The sequence below is a fragment of the Sorex fumeus genome, unplaced genomic scaffold (genome assembly GCF_029834395.1).
Source record: "Sorex fumeus unplaced genomic scaffold, SorFum_2.1 ptg000010l, whole genome shotgun sequence".
NCBI lineage: Eukaryota > Metazoa > Chordata > Mammalia > Eulipotyphla > Soricidae > Sorex > Sorex fumeus.
The window spans coordinates 36,444,415-36,468,324 of NW_026606067.1; the positions used below are offsets into that span (position 1 = coordinate 36,444,415).

At 43.6% G+C, this 23,910-nt stretch overlaps 1 protein-coding gene across 4 annotated transcripts in view; it reads left to right on the forward strand.

Moving 5' to 3' along the window:
• FNDC3B (fibronectin type III domain containing 3B) overlaps positions 1-23,910 on the forward strand; it is a 377,218-nt gene that overhangs the window by 316,169 nt on the left and 37,139 nt on the right. For all 4 annotated transcript variants that reach the window (XM_056110627.1, XM_056110630.1, XM_056110628.1 and 1 more), the window contains 6 exons: positions 1,597-1,715; positions 3,914-4,019; positions 4,939-5,111; positions 6,403-6,516; positions 6,826-6,975; positions 12,173-12,453. In XM_056110627.1, the coding sequence (XP_055966602.1) occupies positions 1,597-1,715; positions 3,914-4,019; positions 4,939-5,111; positions 6,403-6,516; positions 6,826-6,975; positions 12,173-12,453 (943 nt within the window). The remainder of the gene's footprint in view (positions 1-1,596; positions 1,716-3,913; positions 4,020-4,938; positions 5,112-6,402; positions 6,517-6,825; positions 6,976-12,172; positions 12,454-23,910) is intronic.

A 23,910-nucleotide genomic window follows, 5' to 3' on the forward strand; every position in this document is an offset into this window, starting at 1 on the left:
GTTCTTCACATCGTCTGTGCTAAGAACCTGAGGCAGGTGTGTGTTTTTCTCAACAACAGGAAAACGGCTGAGGAGAGCAGTTGTGTAGCAGCAGTGGCTCGTTGTGCAAAGCCTCTCTAGTATGAGAGCTGAGGTTTGGGGGAGGCCATGAGGTGCCAAGGATGGGACTTGGGGCTCCTGTGTGCAGAACTTGTGCTCCAGCCCTGTAACGTCGTCTCCCCGGTTTAGATTTTTCACGCTCTCTTGACCAGGGTTGGCAAATCAAAAGTAGTTGCTGTTCTCTGCTTGAGTTAGTGCATAAAATGATTGCTTGAATCTTGCCAATTGCCCTGACTCCTTGTTGCCTTCACACTACTTGTTTTCTGATCAGTCATGTCAGGATATTTGTCCCGTATTTCCTCTTTCTACTATGGCCCAGATGCCTGGTACCTAATTATAAAACTAGCCTGGGGAATGTGTGGAACTTCTAGTAAAATAGTATAGAACAGAGTAAAATTTTCCCCTAAAAGAAATTCATGGGGAGACTGTAATGCAAACATGAAAGTTTGTAAGTTTATAACTGTACCCTATGGTGATTCACTAATAAAAATAAATAAATGAATGAATAAATAAAAAGAAATTCATGGGGAGTTGAGAGAGAGAGAGAGAGAGAGAGAAAACAGAGAGAGAAACAGAGGGAGAGAATGAATACAGGGGCTAAGGCACTTGCCTTGCACACAGCCAACCCCAGTTCAATCCCTGGCACTCCCTGTGGCCCCCTGAGTGCGCCAGGAGTAACCCCTGAGCACAGAACCAGAAGTAAACCTGAGCACCCCTAGATGAGGCCGAAAACACAAACCCAATAAAGCAAAACAAAATAAAAAGAACTCCATGGAGTCAAAGGCCTCTGTAAAATACTCAGCTGGAAACAGCATTAAGTAGGAACAATGCAGAGGAGAAAATCTTACCCCAGTTGCCCATGTAGGAGGCCGGAAGCCAGTCACAGCAGCCCAGGTGCTTCCCAGGCCGCCAGCATCAGGGACACCAGACCTGGCCTCTCCCCTACAATCCTACTTTATAAGTGTCCCCAGGGTCACCGCGAGTGTTTCTCTTAAAACTGGGAACCCTCCTGGTATTTTTGAGTTTTTGGTGGGGGCTCTGTGACAACAGTGGGTCCTCACCCGCAGGACTTGGTGACAGGATTTCAGATGCCCCCACTGGCAGGTACGCGGGCCTTCAGCCGCCCCTGGAACCTGCTCGCCTAACGGTCTTTGCACAACAGAACCATGCCACAGCTCACTGACCTTTCCTGTCCCCTTACCACGCACACTCGCACTGCCATCCATGTGCCAGCCATCGATCTCTGTGTGCTTTCCGGCACCCGGAGTTTATTGTCAGCCAATGTAATTATGGCGATACTGAGTATTCTAGCCAGCAGTATGAAATACTAAAAATGACTTCACGGGTTGTCGTGTTTAATTGTGGAAAAGGAAAGGGAAGGGGAGAGTGAAAGATGTTGGTGGTCATGGAACCTGCTCCGAGCTTTCTTCTTAACCGGTCATGATGGAAACGGTGCCTTTTCCCAAATGCTCCAACTCACAGAGTCTCGCTCCACAGCAGGCCAATGGGAAGTGGCATACAGCGGATCGGCGACGGAATATACCTTCACCCACTTGAAACCAGGCACTTTGTACAAACTCCGAGCATGCTGCATCAGCACTGGCGGACACAGTCAGGTGGGTTTCCTTTCAGAGTAAGTCAGCTTCTCTGGGACAAGGGAAAGGAGAGCTCAAGGGCCTGCGTACAAGCTTTGCCTGCCAGAGGCCCAGGCTTAATTCCTGCACCACATGGGCCCCTGAGCACTGCTAGGAGTCACCCCTGCGCATAACTGCTATGTGTCTTGTTAACCAGTAAATGAATAATCAGATATCTCTGATCAATTTGAGGTAACCTCTCCATGATATAAAAATGCTGCCTTAAACATGTGGGACTACAGGGCTGGAGCGATAGCACAGCGGGAGGGCGTTTTCCTTGCCCGTGGCCAACCCGGGTTCGATTCCCAGCATCCCATATGGTCCCCCGAGCACCACCAGGAATAATTCCTGAGTACAGAGCCAGGAGTAACCCCTGTGCATCGCCAGAGATAACGCCTCCCCAAAAAAAGAAAAGAAAAAATACATGTGGAACTAGAGAGATGGATAGCTTAGTGGAATGAACACATGCTTTGCATGCAGCAGGCTCTGGTTCGATACCTGCCACCACCTGATCCCCTGAGTACTTCCAGAAGTAGCTTCTGAGCACTGTGGAGTGATCTAAATTGCCCCGACACTCATAAGTGTCTTGCTAATCCAACTTGGCACGGTATCATATCAGGAAACTGAAAATCAGTTTCTTTTAAATTATGCTTTAAAGGACATAAACGAAAGGCCCAAATGTTTCTCAATTGAACTGAGATGTGTTTTTATCCTCTTGTGATTTAGCGTTTTAACTTAGAATAGTCACATATGATCATTGAAAATTGACTGTTGCCTGGAATTTGCATTAGTTAAATAAGGGAACCTTCAGTTTTGGAAATGCATAGAATTTTAAGTCAAAAAGATTTGTTTTTGACTCTGTTTTTGCCACTTCTGACAATTTTATGGCAAGCTGAGACACACCTTCCTCAAGGTGCTTTATTGCCATCTTGTGGAAAATTACTGTAATAGCCTTTAAAAAAAAAAAAAACACCTGAGCAAAATGGCACCACTTCTAGTTGTGTAGGGTCATCCAACCCCCATATCTGCAGGCATCAGCTCTTCTCGCATCGGCCACCCTAACGGAGCCAGCTAACATGCCCGAAGCTTTAGATTCAGCACATGGTGTTTTTATTGGCTCAAAATAACCAAACAAATGGACATGACATATTCTTTAAATGAGGTAGTGAGTGTCCAACTTGGACTTGTATTCAGCCTGTGAGAGAGGTTAGGTGGAAAAAGACATTGTCTTCGAAGAGATGTCTAAGATCGTTTGAAGCCATTCAGATTGGAAAAGAGCTGGAGGGAGACGGTGGCTGTGTGCGGGCTGGGTTGGCTTTTCAAGAGAACACCTGCTTGAAGGATGCCAAACTGCACCAGTCAACCCACCTCCAGTGTCATCTCATATTTATTTATTTCTCTTCTGCCTCAGCCTGACAACACCGCAGTGGCCAGACTCCTCATTCAGGCAGACTCTTGTGGACAAAAGGTCCAGTTAAGACCTTTCCTGTGTAGATCTGGAGCCCTCTAACGTGGCTCTCAGTGTGGACTGGGTCTTCATCAAAGCCGTGGGCAACGGGTCCATCTTCTGTGCCAAGCACTCGCGAGGCAGCCCTACCCCGGAGACCAGAGCATCACACCATCCTCAGTTAGCGCAGGGATGTTGAGGGCACTGCATAGCTCTATCATGTTTTCTCTTATTCCACAGAGAAACTTCCACACCATTAGCCTTCCACAAGCAAATCCCATACAAAAGTCATCCTTATTTCATCATTAACAGAACCTGCTGGTTAATGTCAGACTCAGTTGATTAATATTGACTGCATTTACTTTCTGCTGTGTATGTGGATGGTTGCCCATTTATGACTCCATTTAAAAATTTCAACCAATTCTTGTTCTGTGTTTTCTGTCCTATGAACACGGGAGTGGGAAGAGAAATAATCATGTATTTACAGTGCGAAGCAATCAAATCTACAAATCTGACTTCCCAAACTTCTACCAACGCCCTATGCAGTATTTGTTCACCCTTCAAATGCACACACGCTCCCGTGGACTGTTGCGTAACAAGGCACATGCACGTTCCCTCTGCAGCTGTTCCCCGTTGGCAGCATTCACAGTGATGGGAGGAATTTACCTGTGGTGTAGAGATTTGCTAACTCACAATTACTAAGAGATGCTTCTCTCTGGTGTTTCTCCTGCAGTGCTCTGAGAGTGTCCCTGTCCGCACACTAAGCATTGCACCAGGTCAGTGTCGGCCGCCGAGGGTTTTGGGTAGACCAAAGCACAAAGAAGTCCACTTAGAGTGGGGTGAGTGAACAAACCTTCACACTGACAGTTATGACAGTTGAAGGCCAAGTAAATGCTTAATGCTTTAGAATCGAATTGCGGATCTTCACTCCGAAGATCTTTTTTTTTCCTGCAGAAAAGACCCTTTTCCTTCTTACCCTGTGCTGGTTTGCTTCCCTACATCCCCTCTCCCCACTGTTCATGATCCCGTTCACTCATCCTCTGCCTCAGAAGACACTTGGCTAGAGAAAGGTTCAGAGCAGCCTTTTCCTACGCCAAGACCTTTTCAATGTTATTCATTAAAAAAAAGTTATGTCCACGTTAGAGCACAACGAGATTTTCTGTTTAGCAGGAAGCGTCCAACTCCTTTGCATCTGTACTCTTTGTCATGTGTGAGTCCTGATGTTTCACTGCATTCATTTCAAGATGTATTAACATTATCAGCCCTGTCAGCAATTTACAGTATGTAAAATTGCAAATAGACTGCAGCTTTTCTCTCACCATTTATATCTAAAATATAATAATTACGGACTTGGGTCCTCTAAGATAAAGATTTCACGTAAAACTTTTGATGTCAAGATTTTTAGTTGTGTGGGGTTCTTTTTCCCCCGAACCCTCTGACCCTGTTTCTCTTTACCGTGAATGTAAGGAAATTTTCCTAATGGTCCTTTTTGGAATGAGTTTTATCAATGTGATCGAATGTAATGTGCTTCCTCTGGCATGTATAGGTAATATCACATTTAGTACATTTTTTGTTTTGTTTTTTGTTTATATTTTCTCCCTTGGGTGGGGCCAGTATCTCTCGTAGAAAGAAGAGTGCTAAGAGAGATACCCAGGACAAGTTGTATATAGGATGATTTTCAAACCTTATAGAAAAATCAGATATGGTCAGGTGGAAGCACCATATTGTCCTGAAAGGAAAAACATTCTCCATGTCCAGATGTTCCTGCCTCCAAAAGTGGCTGTGAGGTTTCAGAGTACAGTGTGGAAATGACGGAACCAGAAGATGTGGCTTCTGAGGTGTACCACGGGCCCGAGCTCGAGTGCACGGTTGGCAACCTGCTTCCGGGTACCACGTATCGCTTCAGGGTGAGGGCCCTGAATGATGGAGGGGTGAGTAGAAACAAGGTTCATGTGCTATGGTCAAAACACAAGTTTCTCCAGCTCCTGAATTCTCGACGCATCTGTCCAATCTTCATAGTCATAAGCAAACTATATGCAAAATATTATGGAGTCATTGTATTGTGGGACTATCACACAGATTCGCCCTTGGAAATGTTGTTTCTTTTGTCCTCAGTCTATTCTATGAAGTCAGAAATAACGGTTAATGAGAATGTCCTTCTTTTGATTCAGATACATTATTTTCTTCCTTCATAGAGCCTTCTCAACCCAAGAAAATAAGACTCTTTTTTCCATATTTTTCCATGTGTTCAGTATATTTCAGAAGCACTTGCTTTGTACCAGAATCCAAGGACAATTAAGAAGGAAGAGGGCACCAAGGCACACAGTATGCCTCCGACCCCTGTCTATTTCTTCACCCCTGAACTGTAAAGTTTTAAGGGGTCAAAACTTTTTTTTTTGAAAAGCACAGTTCCCACATTGCATCAATCTGGAAGTCATTTTGTTTTAGTCTTGCTACATCACACTATTAGAGTGGACGGATATGGACCTCTGTTATAAGCCTGTAGTTTGGGCTGACTCTGAGCAATGTGGTCTGTTGGCATTACAGAGAAAAGAGAAATGCAAAACCTTTAAATAGTTGAGGTTTGGGAACATTCCAGGAGAATAGTAACAGGAGCTCTGTTTTCAAAATGGAATATACTGAGAACTAGAAGAAATGCACAGAATTTGATATCCAACCATTCCAAGTATGTTTTGTACATTAAAAATTTAACTGCTGGGGCCAGAATGATAGTGCAGTGGGTAGAGCAGTTTGTTTCCACAAGGCTGACCAGGGTTCTATCCTATATGATCCCCCAAGCACTATTAGAAGTGATTTCTGAGTGCAGAGCTAGGAGTATCACCAGATGTGGCCCCAAAACCAAGAATAACAAAACAAAAGTTGCTAATGTGTATCTGACTTTGTTTTCTTTGTCTTCTGAGTAGGTGAAAGAACATAAAATGGTCAAAAATCAGTGTAATTTTGTTTCTGATATCAAAAGTAAGAAATTTTGGTAGATCAACATTTGGATCATTTCAGATAAAAGAATAATAATCTTTTATTTAATATTCATGAATGTATGTAGAAGAAAACTTTGCTCCCATTCAGTTTCTAAGTGCAAACCTTTAAACATCTTGCATTCATGAAATGTATTCACGGTGCTAGCCTAGCCGATATTTCGTTACGCGTTTGTGTGTGTGTATGTGTGTGTGTTACTCACAAATGTATGTTCTCTGCTTTCAGTATGGGCCTTATTCTGATGTCTCAGAAATTACCACTGCTGCAGGGCCTCCAGGACAGTGTAAAACACCTTGTATTTCTTTTACACCTGATGGTTGTGTCCTAGTGAGTTGGGAGGTAAGTCTGGTATCTGTTATATAGCAATTTTTTTCATCTTCCCTTAAATGCAAATATGAGTAACATAGAAAGCCAAAAGTCACATCTAAGTAATTTCTTGCACATGAATCTCCCCTGGCCCTGATGTGTATCAGAGTTGGAGAACTTGCACCGTTAGTGAGCGTTGAAAAGGATTGGGTAACACTTCCATGCTTTTCAAAAGTTTTCTAGTATCTGCGCAAGGGTTGATCTCTTTCCCACTTCATTTGAGCACAAACATGGTAGGGTTCTCCTCAGTGAAACGACTGACTATGAATTTCTGCCTCCCAGAGTCCCGAATGCTCGGGTGCGGACATCTCGGAGTACAGGTTGGAGTGGGGAGAAGATACCGAATCCTTAGAACTCATTTATCATGGGACAGACACCGGCTTTGAGATAAAGGATCTGTTGCCTGCTGCACAATACTGCTGTAGACTACAGGTAGGTGGACTGTACTCAGATGCAGCTCAGGAAAAAACTCTAAAAGCATCTTTTCTTTAAAGAAAAAAATATATAAATTTAATTGTTGAGTATTTGCCGTTAGTATCTGCTCTTCCCAGAGATCCTGAAACAAAATCAGATTCTTCTCCATTGTACCTTTTACCACCCTGGTACCCTGGTTGTCTTATAAATTCACAAAGAAATGGTAAAAGCCAGAGGCAAAGTGGCAGAAGTCCTTTGAGGAGATGCCCCGTACACATATCCCCCGACTGCACCTTTCAGCAAAAAAGACAGTAACTTACCATGCCAGTTTCTCAGAGGCAGAAACAAATATTGGAGTAATCGGACCTATCTCTCAGAGCCTTAACTTCTGAGTCCCAAAAGCCTTGAATTATCTTCTCCTTTCTCCCATTTTATTTTAACATCATGATTTACAAAGTTTCTTATGATGATTTGTTATCAGCATTTGATATTCCAATACCATTCCCAAATCTTGATTTTTCTTCTACTCCATTCCTTTAGATAATTTTCCCCCTTTGTAAAGCTTTATTATCCTGAGAAAACAGGGTTGATTTTCTTTCCATTTGTTCGGTAACATTTCTGAAGCACTACTTTGTGCTAGAATCCAAGTATGATCTGAATAATCAAGAGAGATACAAAGATTAGTAAGATGTGGTTTTTGACCTTGAAGAATTCTGTCTTCGCATACAATTTAATTTAAATTGACACAGAAGCACAGATGCCAGATTTTTCACCTGATTTCACATTGCTTAATAACAAGTCTATGCATAGTGTCTCTGGCCTTTTGGGAGCAAATGCTCCCTTCATGAGTTGGTTTTCCACACCAACTGAAAGCTTTTCTATTAAGCCTGAAGCCTGCTTTATCACAAACATTTCTGATTAAACTTTTGTTACACACCTTCCTTCCTTCCTTCTCTGACGTTGCCCCTGGGATGTACATAACCCTTTGACAGTGAGTCAGGCCATAGCACCCTGTCTGATCTTTAGAATAGCGATGCTGTGTCATTGGCAAAGGTGAAATCATGTGCTACAGTCCGGTGTTTGGAATAAGGCAGGATATAAATAAAGAACTGTCTGCCACCACGGGAAAGAACATTACTCCAGTGTGGTTTTTGAGTTTTGGTTTCTCTCTAAAATGTTCTGCTTCCTATCTTCCATCCAGAGTATATGTTGTCACTTAGCAGTAACTTCCCAAAAAATGCATTTGAAAAGTTACATTGGTAAGAATAGAAGTTGCATGCAACGATTTCCTCTGTGTCTTGATAGTCAGAAGTAAATATTTTCCGATGTCATAAAGTGAGCCAGGTCCCATGAAGGCGCGCATACTTTGAGAACACCCATTGCAATGCTGAAAAAAAAGTATTTTCAAGAGTCTCCTCAACTTATATTAATTTCTTGCCATTTCTGAACCTAGCATAAATTATCTTTTTTGTTTGTTTGCTTTTGCTGTTGGGGCCACATAAGGCCATGTTCAGAGCTCACTCCTGACTTTCCCTCAAGGATCACCCCTGGTGGGCTTGGGGTGCTGGGGATCGAACCTGGTTAAACCATGTACAAAGCTAGCTTCTTTGCTCTGCTATGCTATGCTAGCTTCTTTCCCTATGCTAGCCCACTGGTCCTTGTGAATTATATTTATTCAGCTTTACTGTAAAAATCAAGTTAAACTCAAAATAATTATTTTGATTATTAGAGCCTTAGAAATTAAATCATATATACTACCTATACGTGTCTTATAAAAATTGTGTGAAATCTTTGTTTTGCTCAGGAAACTTAATCTGTATATTATTCCTAAAGAAGAGGTTAATGACAACAGCATAAATAGCATAAATCTTCTCACATGAGGCATACCATATACTATTACTTTGTAAAAGATGTTTTTGAATTAAGTTTACCTTGAAAATGGGTAATGAAATAATAAGTGGAATAAATCAAGAATGATTTTCCAGATAATGAGAAGTAAAAGAGTAGAACCTGAAATAGAAAAACATAATCTCCCAGAAAAATTTGTTAAGTTTCAAATCAGTCTGAAGGATTGCTTGTAATTGTTCATTTTCTGGGATTAAACATTAGTCTAGAGTTATAAATGTAGGGGACGCAAGGTGAGAGATACAGGGAAATTTCTCCATATTGTTTTTTCAGCTTATCTCTAAAGTCTGAATTTCTGTATCACTGTCATCCCGTTGTTCATCGATTTGCTCGAGCGGGCACCAGTAACACCTCCATTTGTCCCAGCCATGAGATTTTAGTAGCCTCTCCTTACTCGTCTTTCCCAACAGTGCGGTATTGTAGGCTCTTTCAGGGTCGGGGGGAATGAGACCCATTATTGGTACTGTTTTTGGCATATCGAATATGCCACAGGAAGCTTGCCAGGTTCTGCCATGGCCAGTACTCCTACATCATAAAAAAAAAAAAAAAGACTAAAGTTTCTGAGACCAGAGAAAGAAAGAGATATAAAGAGATGATGAAGATGCTTGCCTTCATGTGATCAAGTCCAGATTGATCCCCAGGACCACATATGATCCCTGAGCACAGAGCCAGGAATAAGTCCTGAGCACCACTAGCATGGCCCCCAAACAAAAATAAATAAAATTAGGTTTCTGGGGCAAGAGCAATAGTACAGTGGGTAGGGTGCCTGCTTTGCATGCAGCTAACCTAGGTTCAATCCACAGTGCCCTGTTTGGTCTCCTGAGCCCCACCAGGAGTGGAATCTGAGCACAGAGCTAGAGGGAAGCCAGGTGTTGCCCCCTCCCCCCCAAAAACATAGATTTCTGGATTATCTCTAAGTCTCTCTCTCTCTCTCTCTCTCTCTCTCTCTCTCTCTCTCTCTCTCTCTCTCTCTCTCTCTCTCCTTTTGGCTTTCTAAATTTAAGAAAATAAAAATACACACACATATATGTATATAAGTCAAGATGCTCTTTTGTTTTTGCTTTTCCAGTTGGAAGAGAGTAAAGAAAATATCCACTGTTGACGATACTCTGCCACAGTTGTTCTTGCTAACTAGTGAAATCTTTAGGATTACCTGAGAATTGGGGTTTACTCCACCTGTTTTATATAGATGTAAATAACAAACAAACAAACACTGTCCTCCCGTTGTTCATCAGTTTGCTCCATCGGGCCCAGTAACGTCTCCATTTTTTTGAGACTTGTTGTTACTGTGTTTGGCATATTGAATACATACTCAGAGATAAGTTTGTCTTGCACACTAATATCCCAGGTTCTATCCTCGCACTCTGTATCGACTCTGAGGCCTGCCAGGAGTGATCCCTGAGTGCAAAGCCAGTAGGAAACACTGAGTACCTTAGACTCTGCCCCTGCAAGTAACTCTAAATATCTGTGGTATTAAATTTTTGCAGTGGATTTTTCAGAGGTGATTTGTTAGTCAATGAATGTGTTTTAATTTGCTTCTTTGAAATAAACTAATACACAAGTTTTGCTCTGAAATTTTAAGACCCAAGTGATTTTCACGATTTGTCTTCTGAAATCCTCCTGTGAGTTAAATAAATGGGGTTTAGAATTCTTCCACTGTCCTAAGGAGGCTGCCAAGTGTTTTCTCCGTGAGAAAAAGAGCAGGTTGCAGAGACCTCAAGACTGAGTCAGGCCCGGAGTCCTGTGCATCAGCCTAGAGGCGAGTGGCTGGAGTAGAGAGAGCGGGGAGGTTCCAGGCTGTGGAGGGCAGCATGGTCACGGGGCTCGGGAGGGGGGAGGTGAGCAAATCAGAATCTCTTGGGCTGTTGCAAGGACTTTGAAGTTTATTCTGAGTATGCGGGGAAGCCATTGAAAGATTGGAGCAGTGTCACCCTGCTCGTGGTGAGTGGGAAACTGGGGGGCAAAAGCCAGGCAGGGAGGCGGTCACCACAGTGTCCAGAGACCACGCCTTTGCTGCTGGAGGGGTTAGGTACGCTTATGACCTGGATAGAGGAGGAATTTTCTGCGATGACTTGAAGAACCAGAGGCTGGGGAAACCTCCATGGGGCGTAGTGGGGCTTCTGGTGTGGAGGAGTGGGGAGAGGTGAGGAAATGTGCAGAATCGTGAGTTTTGAGATGTTGACTTCTTATTCAAGTAGAGATCAAAAGGCAGTTGGGTGCACCAGGCTCGCTTTCAAGGCAGAGGTCATAGCAACACAATCTGGGAGTGAGAGATGAATGGCGTTTCCATACTTTGTCTCTCCCTGAGTCAAGGAAGGGTCTCTGAGTTCGAGCAGAGGTAGAAAAGGTGTCCCCGAGTGCTGAGCCCTGGTACCCTTTAGTAGCGTAGAGTGAGCCCACTGACAAGGAACAGTGAGCCAAGTGAGAAGCAGTGGCCAATCCGCAGAAACAAAAATGTGTGGATCCCAGAGACCAAGTGACTAAGCTTTTGTGAGAGAGGAAGTGATCAAGGTGTCAGCTATTGCTGTGGGGAAAGCCACTTGGGGGCTGAGAAGTAACTTCCAGTATGAGTTCACTTTTCACATTGAGTTGTCGATATTTTCTCTAGAACTCTTATAGAATTCTAAGGCAGTATGTGAATTAAAAAGTCTGCTGAATTCCACTCACAGCATTTCCTCTAAGTCTGGAATCGGAGTGAACTGGAGAGATAGCACAGGGGTTAAGGTGCTTCGCTTGCGTGCAGCCAGCATCAATCCAGTCCCCACACAGCGTATGATCCCCCAAGCACCACCAGGAGTGATCGATCCCTGAGCACAAAAGCAAGGAATAAGCTCTGGGCACCACTGGGTGTGGACACCTCCCCACCTGCCCCCCCCCCCGACACACACACACACACACACACACACACACACACACACACACACAAATTGAACCTGGGTTATTTGATGTAACTCTGCATTCCCTCCTTTCTGGAAGGCAGATGGGAGTACTCGCCATTAAAATGTCTACCTCAAATGATAATTTTGAAGATTGTGTAAGACAGTATATAAACTGAAGTGGGTTGTGCCACCCTGCAATATTTAGGGTTTTTTTTTCCTAAGCAGTGATGATCACAGTCTTAATTTTGTTCTATTAGTAGAAAATATATGGTTGATGCTTTTAGGAGGTGGTCACCATTGTTTAGTCTTTATTTCTACCTGCATTTCCCTAAGTTGTTTCTTAACTCTACGGTTATTTCATGGCTTCTAACCAAGAGAGTTAGAATGTGCTGATGAAGTGACGTGCTCTCTCTCCCTCTTCTGCTTCTCAGGCTGTCAATCAAGCTGGAGCAGGCCCGTACAGTGAACTCGTTCTTTGCCAGACACCAGCATCTGCCCCTGACCCCGTCTCCACGCTCTGCGTCCTGGAGGAGGAGACCTTCAGCACCCGCCCTGATTCACCTTCTGTGTGCCTTGTACTGAACTGGGAAGAGCCGTGCAATAATGGATCTGAAATTCTTGCTTACACTATTGATCTTGGAGACACTAGCATCACCGTGGGCAACACGACCACTTACATTATGAATGACCTTCTTCCAGAAACCACCTACCGGTGAGTGCAGGGAAATAGAAACCAGCTCCATCAACATTGCAACACTGCAGACCCTTTAGGCTCTGAAGGTCACACGTGTGAATTCTAGACAGTCTTTATATATTTATCACTGTGTCACTGTCCTCCCATTGTTCATCAATTTGCTCAAGCAGGCACCAGTAAAGTCTCCATTGTGAGACTTGTTGTTACTGTTTTTGGCATATCGAATACACCATGGGGAGCTTGCCAGGCTCTGCTGTGTGGCAGGATACTCTCGGTAGCTTGCCAGGCTCTCCGAGAGGGACAAAGGAATTGAACCCGGGTCGGGTCGGTCACGTGCAAGGCAAATGCCCTAACCTCTGCTATTGCTCCAGCCCCTTCATATGTTTAAGATCACTGATCACAAACAATCACAGAGTGAAAGGATTTGTGTCACTTTTATGACTTAGCTGCACATTTATTTATACAGCTCCTAACCCCTGAGCGAACAGTTCACTTCCCATTTTAAATCAGTTTTTCTTTGTATTTCTACCGGACTCACATGTGAACACTCTATCATTTAGCTGTCCCCCTCTGAAACAAGGTTCTCTACCCATTTTCCTGATAGATCTCCCCCACAAGAGAGACTCGGTGTTACAAATTATTTGTGGGTGTAGCTTTTACTTTAGATTTTATAAAAGATCGGAGAAAGAGAGGTGACATCATACACCATGGAGCAAAACTCAGCATCCACCCCTTCTCTTTCACCGGACTCACCGGACTCCTATTTGGGTGGCCACTCCCTCCCACTTCCTCTTCTCACACACTAATGTGGCCTCTTAAAATATCCAGCCTTTTTTTTTGTGCTGGCCCCACATTGTCTTAACTGAAAACGAAAGTCTGTGGTGGGAAGGTCTGGAATCACTGGTAGAAGGATCGATCTAGTGTTCTGCAACATAAAGCAAGGAGTTTAATATTGTTGTAAGCTATAATACCTCAGTAAAGATATTTTTTAAGCCTATGATTAGCATTTGAGGCAAGCAAATCCCATCTGTAGGTATTCCAGTGTGTTTCAGGGCACCATCTTCCTTTGAAAGAACAAATAGTTTCTGGGGAAAGCGGAACCTTGGACTCAGCTACATCTGTTTCGCCCATAGAACAAGGAGAACAAGGTTCCTTACCTCATACGCCTGTTGTAAGGAGCGGCAGACCCATGGACATTCTCTGCCTGTGTAGAGCTCCACTGGCTATCGCCAGGACACAGCTTCCGTGGCAGTTCTCGTTCTGAGAGTATCAAAAGTGGCTCTTCCAGCTGCTTCTTCAAGAAAATAAACAAGATCGATAAGCCTCTAGCAAGACTCACAAGGAAAGGGAGAGAGAAAACCCTAATAAAAACCCTAATAAATAATAAAATTCATTTCATGAATCAGAAATGAAAAGGGGGTCATTGCAACAGAAACTAAGGAATTCAAAGGATCCTCTGGAAGTACTTTGAGAAGCTTTATGCCACGGAACACGAAAACCTCGAGGAAATGGATAAATTCCTAGATTCCTATAGCCTCGCAGGGCTGAACCAAGAAGACCTGGAATACCTGAACAGACCTATCAACATCAAGGAAATTGAAACAGTAATAAAAAGTCTCCCCAAGCACAAAAGCCCTGGCCCAGATGGATTCACTAGTGAATTCTTCCAAATCTTTAAAGAGGAATTACTACCAATCCTCTTTAAGCTTTTCCACAAAATCTTAAGTATCAAAAACACTTCCTAACAGTTTTTGTGAAGCAAATATCACCCTGTTACCAAAAGAAGACAGATACCACAAAGAAAGAGCATTACAGGCCAATATCCCTGATGAACAGAGACGCAAAGATCCTCAACAAACTATTGGCAAATAGAATCCAACGACTCATCGAAAAGATCATAACCATGACCAAGTAGGATTCATCCCAGGGATGCAAGGATGGTTTAACATTCGGAAATTGATCAACATAATCCATCATCTCAACAAAAGAAAAGAAAAAAACCATATGATCATATCAATAGACACAGAGAAAGCATTTGACAAGATCCAACACCAGTTTATGATGAAAACTCTCAGCAAAATAGGCATTGAAGGAACTTTTCTCAATATAGTCAAAGCCATCTACCACAAGGTTAAGGCAAGTATCATTCTCAATGGGGAAAAACTAAAAGCCTTCCCTCTAAGATCGGGCACAAGACAAGGTTGCCCACTTTCGCCACTCCTATTCAATATAGTACTGGAAGTCCTGGCCATAGCAGTTAGGCAAGAGAAAGGTATCAAGGGAATACAGATAGGAAAGGAAGAGGTCAAACTATCACTATTTGCAGACGATATGATACTATACTTAGAAAACCCTAAAGATTCTACAGAAAAGCTTTTAGAAACAATAGGTCAGTTTAGTAAAGTGGCAGGCTACAAAATCAACACCCAAAAGTTCATGGCTTTCTTATATACAAATAACAAAAGAGAAGAAAGAGACATTTTTTAAAAAAGCAATTCCATTCACAATAGTACCTCAGAAAATCAAGTACCTTGGAATCAGCTTAATCAAAGAGATGAAGGACCTATACAAGGAAAATTACAAAACACTACTTCAAGAAATAAGAGGACACTAGGAAATGGAGACACATCCCCTGCTCATGGATAGGGAGGATTAACATTATCAAAATGCAATACTGCTCAAAGCACTGTACAATTTCAATGTGGTCCCTATCAGGATACCCATCACATTTTTTCAAAGAAATAGACAAAACACTCCTGAAATTGGAACAATAAACCCCACGAATAGCTAAAACAATCCTTGGGGAAAATAATATGGGTGACATCACCCTTCCCAACTTTAAACTGTACTACAAAGCAGTAGTAATTAAGACAGCATGATACTGGGCTAGAAACAGACCTGCAGACCAATGGAACAGAGTTGAATATTCTGTCACAGACCCCCAAAGATATGACCACTTAATCTTTGACAAAGGAGCAAGAAATGTGAAGTGGAACAAGGAAAGCCTCTTCAACAAGTGGTGCTGGGAAAACTGGATGGCTACCTGAAAAAAAAATGAACGCTGACCTCTGTCTAATGCCAGGCACAAAAGTCAGATCAACATGGATTAAGGACCTCAATATCAGACATGAATCTATAAGGTACATAGAGGAAAATGTAGGAAGAAGTCTACATGATATTGAAGCTAAAAACATCTTTAAGGATGAAACAGCACTGACCATGGAAGTGGAAGCAAACATAAACAAATGAGACTACATCAAACTAAGAAGTTTCTGCACTTCAAAAGAAACAGTGACCAAAATACAGAAAGAGCCCACAGAATGGGAAAGAATATTTACCCAATACCCATCTGATAAGGGATTAATATCCAGGATATACAAGACACTAGTAGACTTGTACAAGAAAAACCTCCAACTCCATCAAAAAATGGGGAGAAGAAATGAACAGAAGTTTCCTCAAAAAAGAAATACAAATAGCCAAAAGGCACATGAAAAAATGCTCCACATCACTAGCCATCAGAGAGATGCAAATCAAAACAACAATGAGATATCATCTCACACCACAGAGTCTGGAACACATTCAAAAGAGCAAAAGCAATTAGTGCTGGTGTGGATGTGGGGGAAAAGGGACACTCTCTCACTCTTGGTGGGAATACCCACTAGTCCAGCCTTCTAGAAAACAATATGGACAGTCCTTCAAAAACTAGAAATTGAGCTTCAATACCACTTTTGGGAATATATCCCAAGGATGCAAAAAAGCACAGTAGAAATGACATCTGTACCTATATGTTCATTGCAGCATTGTTCACAATAGCCAAAATCTGGAAACAACCCAAGCGCCCTTGAACAGATAACTTAATCACTTATCACTTAATCACTTATCCCCGTTATTCATCGATTTATTCGAGCGGGTGCCAGTAACGTCTCCATTCATCCCGGTTGTGTGCTAGCGTAGCCCAATGGTATCTGTTCGTTTTAGGAACATGTAGAGCCTCAAACCGATCATTTAGGGTCTTGACGAAGAAGTCTGACCATCTTATAGGTGGGCATCCACGTGATCTTTTGATGTCTCGTGGAATCCAATCAGTAATGGCTCTAGTCCAGCGGTTGTCTGTAAACCTCATTACGTGTCCAGCCCATCTGATTTTTGAGGTCTTGGCAAATGAGACAGCGTCCCTGATTCTTGAGCATTGACGAAGATCAGAACTCCGGATTCTATCTCTCATTTGAGTGAATCGTGATATTCCAAGCATAGTTCTTTCGATTCCTCTTTGAGAGACCCGAATAGTGTTCTCATCCTGTTTTCGTAGGGTCCAGGTCTCTGAGGCATATGTTAATGCAGGAAGAATAGTGGAATCAAAGAGATGTGCTCGTAGCTGGAGGTTCTTTGTCCTTTTAGTTATTTCTTCAATGCTCTTGAAGGCATTCCAAGCCGCTCTCTTCCTCCTGCGCAACTCAGGTGCCAGGTCATTCATCATGTTGATTTCTCAACCTAGGTATATATAACTGTTGCATTCGGAGATGGTGGTTCTGTTGAGAGCGAATGGAGCATCAGGAACAAGGCTGTTTCTCATAAACATTGTCTTCGCAAGATTCAGCTGTAGTCCGACCTTTCCACATTCACGGTCAAAGTCGTTCAGCATTTGTGCCGCTTGGTTGATGTTTGGTGTTATTAGAACGATGTCATCAGCAAAGCGGAGGTGGTGTAGTTGCCGACCATCTATCTTCACTCCCATGTTTTCCCATTCCAGTCGTCGCATGATGTTCTCGAGGGTGGCACTGAAGAGTTTTGGTGAAATGGTATCACCCTGCCGAACCCCTCTCTTGATATGGATGATTACTTCTTTGTAGAATGGTGAGATCTTGGTAGTGAATCCGCAATAGGGCTCACGAAGGATCCTGATGTATTGAGTTTGTACGCCCTGATTGGCTAGGGCTTCTATGACCACTTCCGTCTCAACAGAATCAAAGGCCTTCTTTAAATCAATGAACGTTAGACAGAGTGGCATCTTGAACTCCCGAGATACCTCAATGAGCTTGGTTACTGTGTGAATATGGTCGATGGTACTGAATCCTTTTCGGAATCCAGCTTGTTCACATGGTTGTCCTTCATCTAGTGTTCTGCTAATCCTATTCAGGATGACTCGAGTGAATAGTTTGTAGATGACAGACAATAGGCAGATTGGGCGATAGTTGCCAATGTCGTGGATGTCTCCTTTCTTGTACAGTAGTACAGTCTTGCTGGTTTTCCATTGGGATGGAACCTTGCATTCAGACAGGTAGCGTGTGAAGAGTCGAGCCAATGTATTGATGAGTACTGATGGTAAGTTCTTCAGGTGTTCAGGTCTGATCTTGTCTGGGCCAGGTGCTCTTTGTTTCTTTACTGATGAGATGGCATGTTGGATTTCGGAAGGGAGAACATTGGGAACGACATATCCATCATGTGGTATGTGGGCAAGTGGATGTGGCTATTAAAGAGATCTGAGTAGAAGTCATGAATAATCTTCTCCATTGCCCTTCTGGAAGATGTGATAGATCCATCATGATGTCGGAGGGCAGTCATCTTGGTTTTGCAGTTGGTGAAGGACAGGCGGGCATTACGAATGTTTTTCCCAGCTTCTGCTGCATCTACCAGTACTGCTGCTCTCCTGTTTTTGAGGTCATCCTTGATGGCTTCTCTGCACTGTTTAGCCAGTTCGGACGTTTGCTTGTGGTTGCCTGAGGCACGTGCCAAGCCACGTTGGCGAATAAGTTCAAGAGTGTTCGAAGAAAGACGGTTTTTTGTGGTTATCTCTCTCTTGGCATTCCTTGCACAATCATGGAGGTGCTGAATCATTCGATCGTATTCCTCATCAATGTTGTCAATGACGGCGTCTTCCCATGTTGCCGCAACAGAGCCAAAGAGTTCCCAGTTGGTGGTTGTTCTGGGAGTCCTCTTCTTAAACCTTGCATTCTTTACTCCTCGTTCTGTGAGGTAGAATTTTGCACGAAGAAGACGGTGGTCTGATCCCGTTTGGAATTTTGGGACAACAGCAACATCGGTTAGGCAAAACCGCCGATTGAATATGATGTGGTCTATTTCATTGTGGAACCGTCCATCGGGAGACTCCCATGTCCAACGTTTAGATTCAGCCTTTTGGAATTGTGAGTTACCATGGAAGGTTTTGGTTGACATGTTGAACTCAGACAGTCTGTCACCCTGTTCGTTCCATTCCAGGCCATGGGTTCCGATGTGGAGTTCATCGACTGATCTTCTTGGTCCTATCTTGGCATTAAAATCACCGACAATGATCTTGTAGAAGGTGTGATCTTCTTTATAGAATTTCTCCAGCTCCATGTAGAATTTCTCAGTTTCTCTTTCACCATAACTGGATGTTGGTGCATAGACAACAAAGATAGAAACTGCCGGTAGTGAGCCACATTTATTCAAGTGTAATCGTCCGATTCGGGTTGTTAGGCATTCAAATGAATCAATGCTCGTGACTAAGTTTGTGTTGACAAGGATACCGACACCACCGACGCCTCTTTTATCACATGTTCCAAGGAACAGTTCTTCTCCAGTGTCGAAAACAGCATGATGGAATTGATGTCTTCTCGTTTCGGTCAGACCAATGATGTCGTACTTGATCTTTCGTGCTTGTACCATAAGGTCTTCAATGGATGTAGCAGATGCCAGGGTACGAGCATTAAAAGTACAGACAATCATTTTTGTTTTTCTGCGTTTTGGTAGCCTATGTCTGCCTTGGTGTTTTATCAGCCTCTCCTTCCATATCCTTCTCGACTCTGCATATTCAGGGTTAGGGAAATGAGATCCATTTATTACTGGATTTGGCATATCAATTTGGTCTATTTGGCATAGACCACGGATAGCTTGCCAGGCTCTGCCGTGCGGGTTGGATATTTAAGGTACCCTGAAAATTTAGAGAAAAGTAAACAAATAGTCGCGCGGCCTGTGGCCGCGCACTCCTGGGAGCTTGTTGTGATAATCTCTGGATCCTGGCCTTTGTTGGGGTTACACGGCAGTTGGAGGGTGTAACTGTCTAGCTACTGACAGGTCCAGTCCCAAACCGTGCAGGCTTGGAGATCTCAGCCCCGGGTCCCACACACCTGGGTTCCTCTGCCAGTTCTGTTATGTCTGAGGCTTATCCAAGTGTGTGGAGAGTGGCCCCAGTAAGGCCTTGGTTGGGGCCTGGAGGTCTTCAGCTGTTGGGCCCTGGCGAGGATAGTCAGACACAGGGTAGGAGACTCTGCCTTGTGCTCTCCCGGGAGCTTGTTGTGATAATCTCTGGATCCTGGCCTTTGTTGGGGTTACACGGCAGTTGGAGGGTGTAACTGTCTAGCTACTGACAGGTCCAGATAACTGGTTAAAGAAATTTTGGTACATCTACACAATGGATTACTATGCAGCTGTCCGGAGAGATGAAGTCATGAACTTTGCTTATAAATGGATAGACATGGAGAATATCAGGCTAAGTGAAATGAGTCAGCAAGAGAGGGACAGACATAGAAGGACTGCACTCATTTGTGGTATATAAAACAACATAACATGAGGCTGACACCTAAGGACAGTAGATACACGGGACAGGTAGATTGCTCCATAGCTGGAAGCCTGCCTCATGAGCAAAGGGGTGAAAGCAGCTGGAATAGAGAGGAGATCACTAAGAAAAAGATGGCTGGAGGAATCAGTCAGGGTGGGAGATGCGTGCAGAAAGTAGATAAAGGACCAAACATGATAACCTCTCAGGGTCTGTATTGCAAACCAGAATGCCCAATAATAGAGAGAGATTATGGAGAATCATATCTGCCGTGGAGGCAGGGGGAATTTGGGAAAGGAGTATTATACCGAGGATATTGGTGGTGAGGAACATACACTGGTGGAGGGATGGGTGTTTGATCATTGTGAAATTGTAACCCAAACATGAAAGCTTGTAACTATCTCACAGTGATTCAATACAATTAAAAAAAAAGTGGCTTTTCCTGGGGCAAGCAAGCAAAGGGCGGGCAGATAAAATTGCTGTTCAGGAGGGGCAGGGGCTCAGACGCATCCTTATTCCTTTTTTCTGCAGTGTTTGCGGATTCTGTCCTCAGGTAACAACCTTGGTTTTAGTCATCAGAAGCTGAAGAAATAAATCAGCTAATTAGATATAAATACCAAAGTTCCATCCTACTACATCATTACATGATGACTCTCGTTTCTCTAATTGTGTCTTTCGTGGATGATCCTTACAGTACAGTTCATCTTGCTCTTCAAAATTGTGTGCTAACTCTTCCTGCTTCTCACAAGTCTGTTTTGGGCACAGACAAGGAAACAGGGGACATGAGATAGCTCACCAGGCCCAGTGATGATCTCTGGTGCTATATTGTCCCCTGAGCATCACCAGGAGCAACTCCTAAGCACTAAACCAAGAGCAGACCCAGAGTACCACCAAGTATGCCCCCAAAGTGAAAATCACAATCACAAAATCACAAATCATCCTGTTATTCATCGATTGCCTCAAGCAGGCCCCAGTAACGTCTCTTTCATCCTAGCCCTGAGATTATATTCAAGGCTCTTTAGGAGAATGAGACCCATCATTGTTACTGATATTTGGCATATTGGGTATGCCACGGGGAGTTTGCCAGACTCTGCCGTGTGGGCAGGCTTCATTCAGTAGCCTGCCAGTTTGTCCAAAGTAGGAGTGAGATAATAAGAAGTCATAATAAGTCATAATAAGATGTCGCGTGGCCAAGACTCAGAGACTATAAAAACCAGCTCCCGGAAGAGAACAATGCAGTCTCCTGCCCCCATGCCTGGCTGTCCTCGCCGGGGCCCCTTGGAGGGGAGCGGGTTGAGCTTTTCTCCCCGCCCCGACCAGGGCTCCGGCAGCCGAAGACCTCCAGGACCAGCCACCACCATGCTGAGACCACTCTCCGCACACATGAAGGTACTGGCAGAGGGACAAAGCCACGCGGGTTCTGGGGCCGAGATCTCCAAGCCTACTTGGATTTGGGTCGAGCAAAGTGAAAATAAACAAACAAACAACAACTAAAAGAAGGAGAGAGAAAAAGAAATGAGGGGATTGATCAAGACAAAACTGGGATCTGGGTGATGGTGGCAAGGCTTGCCCCCAGTAGAGCTTGGGGTTGGAAGCACTTAAATAGCAGTAAAAAATAGATGACTATGATCTCTCAAGCTGAAAATAACACTAAATAAAGCCCTTTGGGTACTCTGAACAGGAAAGATCCCAGGATTCATGGTGGTCATAAAGATTTGAAGGGGATAAGTGAAAATAATCACGGGGGTGTGGAGAATAGGCCGGACAAAGGCTGCTTCTTCATTAGCCCTCAACCAGTCTCAGAACGTCAGACGTGACTCTTTTGTTAACCAGATACTAAATGCCTACGGTGTCCAGAGCAGTTATTGCTGAGAAAATCCAGAGATGGTGAAGCCCAGACCTTGGCTCTGGGGGATTCCCCTAATTACAGTGCTCTGAGGAAACAGAACAAGGAGATAGGTATATCTGAGGCAGATGGTGAAGTGAGTGGCATTTCCCAGCTTTCTAAGGAACCAGAATAATTGCTTGATCTTGGACCCCCAGATTAGAAAACCAGTGAAGAAGACCTGTTGGGTTAGGCAAGATTTGTGTCTGTTATTATCCACACTCAAGGCTGCTCTGGGATGGACTCAAACTCAGGTCTCCTGTCTGTGAACTCTCAGGTGCTGAGTGATGAAAGGGTAGTTGGACAAGGTATTAACCCCCAAATTTTACATCTTATCTTATGTCTACCTTAAATGTGGCTTTAATCATTGTAAAACCTACGGGTGGGATGATTTGGAAGGTGTGTTGGCTTTCGTTAGTGTACAATCAAATAACTTCTAGTAAGAAGTCTAGAGATGAAGGACTCATATGAGGAAGCCAATGTAGAGATGATTTAACTCTAGTTATCATAGAATTTATCAGAAACAACTTCTATGTAACTGTTTAAAATATGTTTAAAAGTGGACTAGAGATGTGACTTTGTGGTTGTGCACTTTTCTTGCATATCAGGCGGAGGGAGGCCTGCCATCTTTTCCTCAATATCACACACACACACACACACACACACACACACATACACACAGTGTGAAAAATTGTACCTCAGGCATCAGGGAGATGTCTTACATGTTTTACATATGGGAAACCTGGGTTTGATAACCAGCATCACATGGTCTCCCAAGAAACCACCAGCTGTGCCCAAAATCCAAAAATAGAAGAAAGAAAACCTACCTCAGGGTAGTTCTATCAGAGTAATCACTTAGTAATAGCAATGTCAGGATTATAGGGATAATGAGTCTAGATTTGGAAAGGAAATTCTCAAGTCTGTATTTTTTTTTAAGTACTGAATGGAGCGATAGCATAGCGGGGTAGGGTGTTTGCCTTGCATGCAGCCAACCCGGGTTTGATTCCTCCGCCCCTCTCGGAGAACCTGGCAAGCTATCGAGAGTATCACCTGCACAGCAAAGCCTGGCAAGCTCCCTGTGACGTATTTGATATGCCAAAAACAGTAACAACAAGTCTCACAATTTGTTGTAAGATGTTACTGGTGCCCGTTCGAGCAAGTCGATGAGCAGTGAGAGGACAGTGCTGCAGTGCTACTGAATAGGTATAACATAACTAATTCACTTCAGTGTTAGTATGCAAGACCGGCACATTTAGCTGAATGAAGAAATTCAGAATGGGGGCTGGGGGGTATCACCTCCTATTTTAGAGTATGTTGAAGATACTAAAGGTAAAGGTAAAGGCCCTCCCGTTGATCGTCGATTTGCTCAAGCGGGCCCAGTAACGTCTCCATTGGAGACTTTGTTGTTACTGTGTCTGGCATATCGAATACTCTCGGTAGCTTGCCGGGCTCTCCGAGAGGGGCGGAGGAATCGAACTCGGGTCGGCCATGTTGGCCGCTTGTAAGGCAAACGCCCTACCCGCTGTGCTATTGCTCCAGCCCCTGAGCGATAGCACAGCGGGTAGGGCATTTGCCTTGCACGCAGCCAACATGGCCGACCCGAGTTGAAGATACTATTTTAGACAAATGGCATGAAAATTGGACATCTGTAGAATACATCTTTGTGAGGGTGGGATGGGGAGCCACATTTAGCAAACATTTAGTTTGCTCGGGGACTACTGGCTTTGTACTTGAGGGTTACTCGGGACTATGCAGTGTCAGTATCAACCCTGGACCACCCATGTACAGAGCACATCCTGCAGCCCCTTGAGCTCTCTCTCTCCGACATGAGGTAGTTTTGTGATGGTAATCATGTTGGATGTTCTTGCCTGCCCCCTAAAAAGATTTGGCCTAAGACTTTGTTGATCAGTTATTAAATTAACTATATTTATTTATGAAATATGAAATACTTCATAAAATATTATGATTTTAATATTCTTATTAAAGAGTATCCTTTTACAGCTTACAGAATTTAGTTTCTGTAATACGTGATTGTATGCTGGTCAGCCCCCAGCCT